The sequence below is a fragment of the Equus przewalskii genome, chromosome 9 (genome assembly GCF_037783145.1).
Source record: "Equus przewalskii isolate Varuska chromosome 9, EquPr2, whole genome shotgun sequence".
NCBI lineage: Eukaryota > Metazoa > Chordata > Mammalia > Perissodactyla > Equidae > Equus > Equus przewalskii.
Window position 1 is genome coordinate 59,368,724 of NC_091839.1, and position 13,751 is coordinate 59,382,474.

A 13,751-nucleotide genomic window follows, 5' to 3' on the forward strand; every position below is an offset into this window, starting at 1 on the left:
TGCCTCAGCATGGCTTGATAAGTGGTGCTAGGTCTGTGCCCAGGATCCAAAACGGTGAAACCCCAGGCCACCATAGCAGAGCGTGTGAACTTAACCACCCTGGCTTGGCCACAGGGCCAGCCCCTGACCATGTGTTTGTTTTTTACATTTAAGTCATAAATCCACAGGGAATTAATTTTTGTATATGAGGTGACCATTTTTAATAATTGTGGCTCACTCTTTGGTAGGGCTCTCTGCCTGCCCCTCCCCCCTTTTTGTTGTTGTTATTCCAGAATGTCTTTGCTATTCTTGGCCCCTGTAATTCTATATACAGTTTAGAATTGACTCATAAAGTTCTACTAACACCAGGTGGGATTTTGTTTGGAGTTGCATTGAATCATAGATTCAATCGTTTGGAAACATGTTATATCTATTCATTCGTTTAGATCTTCTTTAGGTTTTTAATTTCTTCCATAGTTTATAATTTTCTCCATCAATATCTTGTACAGTTTTGTTGCAGGTATTTCTAAGTGCATCTTATTTTTATGCTATTATATTAATAAATAGCGTTATTTTTTCCATTTATGTAATTTTCTAACTTATCTTACTCCTTACATGGTCATATCAGCTGCAAATATGACCGTATCTTCTTTCTTTCAACTTTTATTTCTTTTATTTTTTTTTCTTGCTTTGCCATGCTTGCTAAGATCTCCAGAAAGAGCAAAAATAAAAAGATGGAAAAAGGATATATCAGGCAAAAGAAGGTGGCAGCATTGGTTGTATTAAGATCAGTAAAATAGAAAAAGGGTCTCTTCATAATGATACAAGATTCGATTCACAAAGAGGTATTTAAAAATTTTCAATTCATATGCACCTAATAATGTAAGCTCAAAATATTTAAGCAAAAACTGATAGAACTACAAAGAGAAATTAGCAAATCTGTAATCACAGTGGGAGATTTTAATATACCTCTCTTAATAATTGATAGAAGAAACAAGATATATCGGTAACGATACAGAAAATTTAAATAACAAAATTAGCATACTCTATCTAAAGAGTATAAAGAATATAGAACTCAATGCAGAATATTGTTTTCAAGGACTAATAAAACACTCTTTTAAAAAATGACCATATTCTAGGCCAGGGATTGTCAAACTTCAGTACAGGGCCACATAGTAAATATTTGAGACTGTGCTGGCCACATACCGTCTTTGTCACAGTGTCTTTCTGTCTGTCTTTCTTTTTAAACAACCCTTTAAAATGTAAATACCATTCTTAGCTTGGTACAGAAACAGACGTGGGCTAGATTTGGTGCACAAACTATAGTTTGCCATCCTCTGTACTAGGCCATAAAATGAATCTCAGTAAATTTTAAATCATATTATCATATTCACTGACTACAGTGCATCTAAGCTAATCAGTCACAAAAAGATAAGTATAAAATTCCCATATTTGAAAATTATGAAGTTGTGCTTCTCAGTAACCCGTGGGCCAAAGTGAAAAAAAATGATAGAAAATATTTTGAACTGAACAATAAGGAAAATAATATTCATCAGAACTTGTGAGGTGCAGCCATAGCAATACTTTTTAAGTATAGCCTTAAATACATGCAATAGGAAAGAAGAAAGGCAGAAGGTTAGTATACTAGGCATCCATTCTTTTGGATTGATTGTTTTTTTATCATTCCATTCTTTTCCTCTGCTCATTTATAAATGATGCCCTCAGTTTCTGTTAAGTGGTTCCCGCTAGAAATTGAAATGTCTGAATTAATCAATACGTATGCCTCTTAGTGAACAGCGCAAGAACCTTAGAGCACTTCCATTTTATTCACATCTCCCCACCCCTCCTTTAGCTATAGTTGTCCTGTATTTTTTGTATATATTTAAACCTCACAAGATGACGATGACTGATGTGGATTCATGCATCTCATACGCTAGATCGCTTTCTTTTGCTGTAATGCATAGTTGAGAATGTCCCTTAGTAGGGGTTAACTAGTGGCAACTGCTTTCAGTTTTAGTTTGTCTTCAAACTTTTTATTTAACCCTTTCTTGAATATTTTCACTGAGTTTAGTTTGCTTAGCTGAGAGCTATTTTCTCTCAGCGTATTTAAAGTAAAATATTCTACGATCTTCTGATTTTCGGTGTTACTGATAACAAGCCAGCCGTCAGTGTAGCTATTTTTCTTTTGACTGCTTTTAAGACAGTCACCGCCCCCCCCTTTTATTGGGGTATCATTTCATTCTTTATATTCATTATGGAATACACAGGTGTGGATTTCTTTTTATTTGTCCTGCTCAGAATTTGTCAGGTTTCTTTAATTGTGAATTGATTGGTTTGGAGTGTGGATCTTTCGGCATTTCTGGAAAGTTCTCAGTTCTTATCGCTTCACATATTTTAATCCTGTCCTCTCTCCTCTTATTCTAGAACTCCAATTAAACATATTTGTGTTCTTTAATGTATGACAATGGTTGAGTATTTTCTGGTTAAAAATTTATTTTAATGCAACCTTGTCAGATTTTGCACTTTGAAAATCACGTAATGAGCCCAATTGGGTTGCAAGAGTTGCTTATTAATAGACTCTAAAGTTAAAAAAATAAAAGCAGACCTGGCTTTCTCTCATTCCAGTCAGTGACTATGTTACTTTTCCCCAGTGCATTCCCTGCTTTAGCACAGCCAACTTGAGTAGAATAAACATTCTGCCTCTAATTTTAGCATATTTTTAAATTCATTCTTCTTGGGTGATCTTTCTCATACTTGTGAGCTTCAAATGGATCGCCTTTTCCCTCTGCGTTTGTTAAGGGCCAAACTCAAAGGATGTGTTCATATGAATTTCTATTCTTTTGTCTCATCCACCTAGACTCTCATTTTAGGAAGTCTTCATTTCTACTTTCTGGGGGAAAAAAAACTATACCATAAATTGATAAATAGTTTAGAATAATGATTAATATTTATGTTCTGCTTTTATAGTTTACAAAGTGCTTTTACCTCTGTTTTCTTATTTGTACAACAGTAGAAATGTGAAAAGGACTGAAAAGTAAATATTATTTAGTTTTATTCTCAAATTTCTTTGAATCTATAAAAGATAAACTTTTTAAACTTATTTGACCCATAGGATGCTCTTCACTTACTGTACTTTCATTTTTATGGATAATTAAAACTGAATAGAAATCCCTGGTAATTCTGTAATAATTTCAATTGCATGCCTAATTATTATTGAACTCCTTGTGGGTGTTAAAACAAGGTTGAGGTATTGTCTAAGTTTTTCTAATTAAATATAAAATTAATAATCCTTCATTTTCTGAATGTTCTTCAATTTGTTCTAGAATTTTAGCAAGAGCCAGAAACTGGGATCTATCTGTATTTTTTATTAGTTGCCACCATTGCTTATATAAAGAGTAATTCGTTTTAAATTATACTTTGCATTTAAAACTTGGCATCTCATAATGCTCTGTTCAAAATAATTCAAATTTAGAATATTTAAAATACTCTTAATCAGGAGGATCTGGCAAGCCATATTATAAAGTGGTTCTAGCAACTGTATTCTATAAAATCCATTGGGGAGATATGAATGTGGCTAAGCTTCTTGTTATTTTAAGCAGTTTATCACTAGGAGTTGAATATTAAGAGAGAAAAGCATGTAATTTAGTTTTTATGCAATTTAAGCAATTTGTGTGTAACCTTTTAACTTTATGGTACTGGGTTTTGCTTCTGAGCCCTAGGCAAGATAGTATTTCTAATCAATGAAGATTCTAGTGTGCATTCTAGGGTAATATATATGTATCATCTTTTAGGCGGCCCAGCATTTGAACCCCTTTCCTTAAGAGTCCTAATGTGAAGAACATCCCTCCCTGCCCCCACCTGTAGAAGCTGAAAGCCCCGATTTTCATTCTCCCAGCTCCCTGTCAGCTGAGGCTCAGGACTGTCACTTGGGCTCAGCCAGCCAAATGTGCCCACCTAAATCTCATCTAAAGCTGGTCCACAAAGAAGCAAGAAAATATTTTTAAGTGGTGGCGGTGGCCAACAGTGTCTAGTTTCTCGGGCCAGTAGTTTCAACAGCAGCATGCAGTGGCAGCCAGAGAGATTAGTGATGGTGTTCGGAGATGGTGAACTGTTGTCCTCACTGGGCTGGTTCTGTGATATGATTGATTTTGAATTGTAATTCCGTCTGTATACTCACCCTTTATTTCTGCCTGTTTCCCCAAGCTGATTCTCCACCCTTGTCGGCAATGCTAAGAGAAACTCAAAAGGATTCAGCACAATTTAATCAGCCTGGGAGGGTTTTAGTTGGTTGCAACTAAAAATCCTGGCTAACTTTGCTGGCAATTTTTTCATTTGTTGCTAACGGAGTCTCTTTTAATATCCTTCATTATGGTTACTTTAAATTCTTGCCCTTCATATTTATTCTATTAATATTTTGGAGTAAGTGACTTAATCTTGCTAATACCTCACAGAGTTGTTGTAAGGGTAATATGAGATGATATATCTATCCTGGTCTTGGCAACTACTGTTGTTTAATATTTTTGTTCATAGCACTTACGCTTTTCTAGCAAACTACATAATTCACTGTTATATTGGTTATCGTCTGTCTCCCCCACTAGACTGTAAGCTCCAGCAGGGCGGGGAATGTCATCCATTTCTCTGGGCCTAGAACAGTGCCTGGCACATAGGTAGACCCCCAGTCATTATTTCTGGAATGAATGAATGAAGCTGAAGTTACCATACTTGCTTTATGAAGATGCTTATGCTCCTGACGACACAAAGAAAATAAAAAGATCAACTGTGGCTCTCAACATCTCCCATCTGCTCCAAACATCTATCACCCGTCACCCATCCTCGTCTTTGTCATCTCTGTTTCAGCTCAGAGAGAGCTCTCTTTCTTTCAGAGGCTAATCTTCAACTGTGTCCTGGGTTCTCTCCCCTCCCACCTCTTCTGGGATAACCATACCTTTGATTGCCCCCTCATTCTTTTCATGTGCTTCTCCTTGCTCGCTCCTTTCCTCTAGCTTATGATTGACTAAATCTTTGACTTAGTCTCTTCTTAAGGAAGGAAAAAACAAACTTAATTTTATCCTGAAAATCCTTCAATCTGGCACCCCGTTTCTTCTTCTTTACAGCCAAATGTCTTGAAAGAGTAAAAATTATTACTGTCTTGATTTTCTAAATCCTCAGTTATACCTCTGCCCCTTGCAAGTAGCTTTCCATACTCCACGCCACAACGGAAATCACTCTGACAAAGGTTCTTTTGTGACGTAATTGCCGAATTCAGTGATCTTTGGTCTGCCTTCATCCTCTTTAGTTGTTCTATGGATTTGACTTTTCTTTCTTCCATTTGATTTAACAAATATTTATTGAACATGCGCTGAATGGCCTGCATTCTACTAGGCAGTAAGGATGTAAAATCTAAGTAAAAGTCGTGTGCAACAAATAGTGTACTATTACAGTTGCCATGAGGAGCTGCGTACAGCATTCCACAGGACTGTGGATGAAAAGCAGTTTTCTTGAAGCAGGAGGAGGGAAGGTATCAGGGAAAATAAGAGGATGATAGATTATCAGATAGTAAAGGGATATGCATGAGGAACAAAGACAGTAACATTGCCAATGGTATGGAAAGCATGAAAGAGCTTCATAGTTTTAAAATCAGCAATTAGTCTAATATGGTAAAAGTGAGAGTACGTTAAACCAGGTAAGGAGGTATTATAATAGACCAGGCAGGATATGATGAAGGCTACAGTAGGACAGTAGTGGCTAGAACGTGAAGGGAAGGTGGGAGTAGGGTTGCTAGAGAACCACTTCAGAGGTGGAGTCAGTAAGGCTCAGTCCTGGATTTGTGCGTGAGTAAGGATGGAGTTATGGGGATGATATCTTCTGTTTGGACATAGCAAAGTGTTTGATGCTGTGGAACCTCCATATAATAAAGTTCCATAGGCAGTTGGATATGAGGATCCAGAGACCAGAAGTGTGGTCGAGGCTGCAGATAAAAATTCAGGGTGGAAATTAAAGTCATGGGAAGGTTAAGGTAAGTTAAAGATATGGAGACTTTTGAAGGAAGTTCAGGGAGTCGTACCTGAAAGACCGTATCTTTGAGAAGTGAAGAACTAAGTTGGCTGCTTTGGTGAAGGGTGTTTTAAAGGTGGTAAAATTTCAGAACGATAAGTTTGTGTCTATGGTATTCTTTTTCTTGTCATTTTCAGGTCTTTGGTCATTAGCTGGTCTAACTCTACCAGATTGCCATTTGTCAGTCGCGGTGCTTCTTCAATATCACTGTCAACATCATGATATCCCACCTTTTTTGCAAAATTTGCAATATTACTGTACATTGTCTTTGCTTTATGTTGACAGATATATCCTGCCATCAGCAAGAGGCCAGCAGGATACAGATGGTGATATGTTAGGGATAGTTCTAGGGGTTTAGAACACATTTGTGTATACAAAATCCAGCGTGTATAGCTTGTATTTTAGTAGAGGGAGGTAGATAATAAATATATACATCAGGTGATGATAAATATAATGGAGATAAATAAAGCGAAGTAAGGGGAAAGTAGAAAAACTGAGCAGAGACCTGAAAGAAGAGAGAACAATCATGTGAATATCCAGGGAAAGAACATTCCAAGAAGAGGGAACAGCAAGTCCAGAGACCCTAAGGCAGGATTGTCCTTTGATAAATTCCAGGAATAGCAAATGAGCCAGTGAGGCTGGAGTAAGTGAACACAGGCACAGGGCTAGATGAAGACAGAAGTTGGTGTGGGCAGAGGGCAGAGCACGGAGGTTAAATTCGCAACCAATTAGATCCAACTTCCTCATTTTGTAACAGCAATTTTGTAATTCTAGCTTTACTGAAATATAATTCATAGAGAATAGGAACTTCCTTAAAAATTTCAAAATATAACTTGAATGCCCTAATTAAATTAAAGGTATTTATAGTATGTTTAATATGTTTAATATGTAAATTAAATATGTACAAATAGTGTGTTTTAATATGTAAATACTCGTGCAGGACAATACAGGAAGACAACAGTGCACTGTGAAACGACCCTAGGGAACCATACTTAATTTTTGAGAACAACTGATAATGAGTCTTGTAAGTCTTTGTCTGGCTTTTACTCTGAGTGGGAAGCTACCGGAGGGTTTAGAGCAAAGGAGTAGCATAATCTGACTAATATTTTAAAGAATCACTCTGGCCCCTGTGTGGAGTGAGGCTGTAGGTGGGCAAGGGCAGAAGCAGGGAGACAACTTCGAGGCTATTACAGTAATGCAGGGGCGAGATGGTAAGTTGGACGGCAGTGATAGGAAAAGAGGACTGGGGGAGTGGTTGAAGTCTGGATGTGTGTAGAAGGTAGAGGATTTGCTGATGGATTGGATATATAATGTGAAGAGAAGAGGAGTCAAGGATAACTCCGGCAGTATTCACCTGAGCAAATATAAGGATGGAGTTGCAATTAACTTAGATAGAGAAGGCTGGAAAAGTCATTGGGGAAGGGAGAGCAGAAGTTCCCATTTGGATATAGGGAGTTTGAGATGTCTGTTAGGCACCCTGGGAGAAAAGATGTTGAATTGGAGCTTAGATATGTAAGTCTCCAGGGTTCGGGGGACAGGGTCAGGCTCAAGGTACCAATTTGGGAATTGTTCTATTTGTAAGTGATAGAGTTACACAGGAGATAGACTGCCAGTAATTCTGTAGTGGAGAAGAGATTTTTATGTTCCTTAAACTGGGGATGAATTTAGGAAGGTGGAAACGTTGACGTAGATTGTAAGTCTGTGGGTTTAGAGGGTTCGGGCCCTACTGCTTCCTTTTGTTTCCTCCACAGTCCCTAACCGAGTGCCCCCTGGTACATATCTAAGGAGGTTTGCTGAAAACGAAGGAGCGCTTCTCCTGAATTTGGAAGCAGAAGATCAGGTCGTTTGAGTTACTAAGAAAGAAGAGTTGGATTCTCTTAATTTAAGGCTTTGAGTAGTGTTAACTTAGACATTTTTAATTTGTTCAAATGGGATAAAGTCAGTGTTTTGAAAGGAAAAATTTTTGTTATGCATTCTAACTTCTGTAACCACATACATTACTTTTATTGGTCTTTGATTATTAGAACTATTAATCACATGGCCCTAGTGTGATAATGATTAAATTGGTATTAAAATGGCTAGCTTAATGTAGTTTCTAAAGTAGCTATTCGTCAGATCTTTAACATTCAGCTGGTTTTCTTTTAGGAAGACTTGGAGACTGGAGTTCACCTTGACCCTGCTGTTAAAGAGGTTCAGTATAATCCTACCTATGAGACCATGTTTGCTCCTGAGGTAAGAAAGGACACTATATTTAAGATTCTGCCTTTTGCTAAAGTATTTAAATTATGCCTAAGTAGATAAACAATTGGTGAATTTTTCAAAGTTTTCTCACAAAAGTATACTATTTAAACTTTTAGAAAATATATCTTGTTGTATGTCAATTATATCTCAATTTGAAAAAAGAAAATATATTCTTTTAGCCTACAAAAGTTTAAATAGTATGGTCTTACGGCAGTACTTTTAAAAATCCACCAGCGGGCCAGCCCAGTGGTGTAGTGGTTAAGCAGAGTGGTTAACACTCTGCTTTGGCAGCACAGGGTTTGGAGGTTTGGATCCAGGGCACGGACCAGGCACCACTCATCAAGCCACGCTGTGGTAGCATCCCACATACAAAAGACAGGAAGATTGGCACAGATGTTAGCTCAGGACCAGTCTTCCTCACACACACACACACACACACACACGCGCACACAAATCCGCTAGCTGTGTATCTGCATCCACACAACTATCTGATAGTATAGAACTATGTCTTTTGAAAAGGGAAATCTTAAAATATCTGATTCTTAGATGTGAACCTAATTAACATCTTCCTCTCAGTGTTGATAAAGGAATATTACAAATTAACCATAAGGGGGAAAAAATATTTGGTTTATTAGCATCGTCAGTGCAGAGTATATTATGAAATGTCTAGTTACAAATGCTGCAGTGCTAAACACTAAATGAGGTCCCATACTCACATGGTCAGTGCTTGGAAGTAGTTGCAGTGTTCATCGCCTGCTCTGAGTAAGACATCTTATGATGATAAATGGCGGTGGAAGCATTAAAAAGATAAGGAAGGAAAAGAAAACATCAGAAACAGTGAAAATTGTCCATTTAGCAAAGTCTTTATAGAAAAAATGAAATTTATAAATATTTTGCCCTTATAAAAGGAAAAGAATGCTTGATTGCCAAAATAGAGATGCTAGAAAATGGTCATTGTAAGAAAGAATAATAAGGCTTCAGTAGGAGGATCCTTAAGAGCACTAAAAGATGGAGGTGAGGAGCCGTATTTTACTGCATCTTGGTGGAAAAGAAATACTTTTTAATATTTTTCATTGTTTAGCATATAGTCATTGGGTTTTTTTTGGTGTATCAGAACCATAAAACTATTTCATGTAATTTTCATGCTTAGGTTTCCGTAGTCACTTAAAATATGGCAATTGAAATGTGTAGCACAGGCGGTGTGTGCTAGTGTTAGACAGGGCTCTGGCTGTTCTCTGGGTAACAGTAAGCAAGGATCTCATTCTCATGCTCTGAGACTGTGACACATTTTTAATTTTATTCCATTATCTCTTAAATCCTTCTATCCTGTCAAACTATAAGCCATCTTTTATCCCTTGGCACTATTTTAGCCAACACATTGGAGAGAGATGGTATGTTATATATATGCCTCATGATTTTTTTTTTAATGAAGAGTACTTCAATTAAATAGAGCCACTGAATCCAGAAAATAATAAAATTTGAAGTAAGAAATTTTGGAATTGTGTGTGGCATTCCTGTGTCAGTGTATTTTCTATGAAGTCTATTTTTCTTAAATTTTTAGATCCTATGCGTAATTAATATATTGCTGTGTAACTGGATTTCAAAACTTTCAAGAAAAATTCAAAATGTCAAAAATTTTTGTGGTGCTATTGACAAGGCAGTAGGCCTGCCATCCTCTTTGTGGGGTTAGCAATCCTTTAATGTTCTGTTCTTCTTTTCACCATGTTAGGGAGCCTTACATTAAATACGTAAACTAGTTTATGTTAGGAACACTTCTATGCTTGTTGTCAACAATTTTAGAAGAAAATGATGACACTAAAAAGTGAAGAAAAATTATAATTTTTCCTGATTGCCAAATGAATCGTCTGTGACATAACAAGTTATTAACTTTGAATTTTATGACTAGGATCTGTCTAAGTTGGAAAAGTCTAGAAAGGTGTTGTCAGGAACTTTGCTAGATGAAATTCAAGTTCCCATAGTTTGAGAATCCACTGTTAGAAACAAGATATAATCCCTCTCCTCAAACTAGATATATATCCCTCTCTTTACCAGAGAGGCCGCACTGAATTTATTTTTTAAAAAGATAGAGATAATGCCTCTAAAGTACTATTCAAGTCTAAGGAGAGATTGCATCTGGTTGTAAAGATGAGAAAAAGCTCTGTGAAAATAGTAGTATTTGAAATGAGCAATACAGTCCAGTTTAAGAACGTGAGATTTGAGGTTAAACATACCGCTTATTAGCTCCTGTGTAACCTTGCATTATTTTAGTTTTCTCATAGGAAACATGAAGGTAATTTCTACTTTACCAAGTTACGAGGATAAATGAGATAATGTGCTTAGGAAACTCCCTGGCACAGAGTAAGCGTTTAGTAAATGGTGGCCCTTATTTATATTTATATTAATATTGGCATTGATGGCTAAGTAGGCTTTTATGAGGAAAAATTCCAGGCAGAAGGGAACAGCATGAGCCGAATCATAAAAGGTCTAAAGAACAGGAATGTTTTAGTCATTATCAGTAGGGAGAAGAGGGTGAGACTAGAATGGTGCTTGTATAATATTGCACAGGGCTCTGGGGGCCACGGTGAAGAGTCTGGTCTTGATTTGATAGACAGATTTCTGAGGTTCTTTAGAAACTTAGACTCTCTCAATTCTGTAGGGGATTAGCATAGTCAAAGCTGAATTTTTAGGAAGGGTAATCTGGTAAGGGTTTGCATGTTGGAAAAGAACGGGGAGAGAGACTAATGAAGTAAAAATACCACGTATTACTGTATGCCAGGTCCCACACTGAGGGATTTACATATTTGTGTACCTTGTTTCCTTTAGTCTTCACTACAGCCCTATGAAGTAAGTACTCTTAGCCCTATTTTGTAGCAAGGAAACCAAGTCTCAGATTAAACAGCCAGCAAGTGGTGTATTTGGGGATTTGAGTCCAGATCGCTCTTAACAATCGCTGCAACTGGAAGACCAGTTTGGAGGCCATTGTGGAGTATGCAGGGCACACCCCATCTATGCCTTTGACTTCGCTACTTCAGTAAATTAACTGAATTGGCTATTTTATTTTATAAAAGATTGTTTCTCCCTCCTAACCAAGGACTTTTCCTAAATGGTCTACCCAGCTAGAGATACCCAGATAAGCTTTCTGAAATTACAGATGGAACTTGAAGATGTAATAACCGTTGTTTTAGTCTAGTGATTTTCTTCATTTCACTCAATCCTTTTCAGATCTGCTTAAAGAAAAGTGTATTTGTTAGCTGCTCTAGACTCATATAAAACCCATAAGCCTCAGGGAGAATTTCAGACTCTTAAAATAGTAGTACTTTTAGAAATAAAAAAAATACAAAAGTTGAGGGGAAAAAAATGCTAGTTACTGTTAAAAAATCTGGCTGTATGGACTGCTATAAATATAAATGTAAGAATGAACTGTAGAAATCATATAGCTCAGCTCTTTTTGTGTTATAGATGAGGAAACTGAGGCCCAAGGTCATAGAACCAACACTAATAAAATATTCTTATAATAGTAATATTTAAACTGTGCTCATATCTTACAAATTTGAGGTATTCCACCAATAAAATTGAATTCTGGTGATCTTTTCCAAATTTGTAGGAAATAATTAAGTTAATCAATAGACTCTTCTCACTTTAAAATTTGTTGATAAATGTTTTAAACATTGATGACTGCAGTAAATATTAATGAAAAACTTACCAGCAATCTTAGTATAATATGATTATTAGTTCAGTAATGGGGTTTTTTTTTCCTGTATGTGAACTTATGGTTATGATTCCATATAGTCAGTTTTTACTAGTATAAATTTTCTTAATTCCTGTGATGTTATGACATACTGCTAAGACATTGATCCTCAAGTACTCTACCTATTGAAGGCTTTTGAAAACCACAGCCACAGATCTCTTAGATTTATCAGCCAACGTCTTAAATTGAAAATGCTTTCTCCCAACTCTATAAATAAATGACTCCTCGCTCAGATTAAAGATGTCAGGATCCTTACCTCTCAGGAGCAGCGTACATTCTTCTGGGTGCAGTGGTCTGAATTAATACAGAAGTGTGTGTGCCTTATATGGGGAGATTACAATTGTAATTGACTGTGGTGTCCTTCAGTCTTCCCTTAGCCAAAAACTGTTAAGTACTCATGCCTAATTCACTCAAATATGTATTTTTTAAAATCACTTGAATACAAATTTACTCTTAAACTTATAACCAAAAGTTTAAAAGTATTTGGAAATCAGTTTGTGTGTTTTCTATATGCATTGTTTGGGGAGGTTTTTTTTAGTGGTTAACCTAGAATTAAAAGAGGTGCATATTCAGGGAGAGCAGAAACATCAGAGAAATGTGTTTTGAGTATTGGGAAGAGCTGAGTTCTGCTGAATACCATTCTCTGCCTTTCTTTGTTGGCATTTAATGTCTTTGAGGTCAGCTCCAACCGCTGCCGGCAACCAGGCAGTTAAATTGAGCCAAAAGTAGATGAATCCTCTCCCCGTGCAGCTTCCTGTATCATTAGAAGATTTTTTGTTGTCTCAGCTTAAATATCTGTAAAGCATAAACACACTTAAATTTTTAGACTGCTTTAGGAACAGCACCATATATAAAATATACTTAGCTGTAATTTATACATCTGTATTCTTATAGACATCAAAGTTCTTTAACAATGAGAATTTTTCTTTAAAAGATGGAGCTGGTTTAGGGGCCGGCCTGGTGGCGTGGTGGTTGGGTTCGACCACTACGCTTCAGTGGCCCAGGGTTCACAGGTTCAGATCCCAGGTGTGAACCTACACACTTCTCATCAAGCCATACTGTGGCGGCATCCCATATACAAAAAGTGGAGGAAGGTTGGCACAGCTGTTAGCTCAAGAACAATCTTCCTCAAGCAAAAAGAAGAAGATTGGCAACAGATGTTAGCTTAGGGCCAATCTTCCACACCAAAATAATAAAAAAAACAAGATGAAGCTGGTTTGATATGTATGGCCTGTAGAAGAATTGTTCTTTTTGTAAAATATTCATAAAATAAGAGTATGGAAATTGTATTTTTCTTTTTTAACTTGGAAGGTATAAGCATTACAATGGTTAATTTATTATATGTGATAGGAGTGACAAGAAGGGCAATAGAGATTTTTATCATTTTTAGATTTCTCCCCCCTGGAAATATCAGATGCTGTTTTGTGGATAGTTGTTGACTATAGCAAGTAGAGCATCTAGGAAACTTTTAAATCATTGTGTTATCTTTAACTTTATGAGTGTTCCTTGTTTCTATAATAAATTTTGTGTTCATTATATTATATTTTGTGAATGAAGTTAACTACAACTTCCGGCGTTCAGTAATCTAGACTTTTTTCCTACGTTTGCAGCCATCAGCACAGGAAGAACTAGTATGGGCTGCAATGGACAGTATGTACTGTCCTTTATTATAACTTAGAATAAATAGTTGTAAGAGCTTTACATATAAATCAGATATTTTAAGACTGAA

The 13,751-nt window shown here is 36.5% G+C and overlaps 1 protein-coding gene across 3 annotated transcripts in view; it reads left to right on the top strand.

The window, feature by feature from the left end:
* CDC40 (cell division cycle 40) overlaps window positions 1-13,751 on the top strand; it is a 48,416-nt gene that overhangs the window by 4,657 nt on the left and 30,008 nt on the right. For all 3 annotated transcript variants that reach the window (XM_070556786.1, XM_008521290.2, XM_070556787.1), the window contains exon 3: window positions 8,179-8,265. In XM_070556786.1, the coding sequence (XP_070412887.1) occupies window positions 8,179-8,265 (87 nt within the window). The remainder of the gene's footprint in view (window positions 1-8,178; window positions 8,266-13,751) is intronic.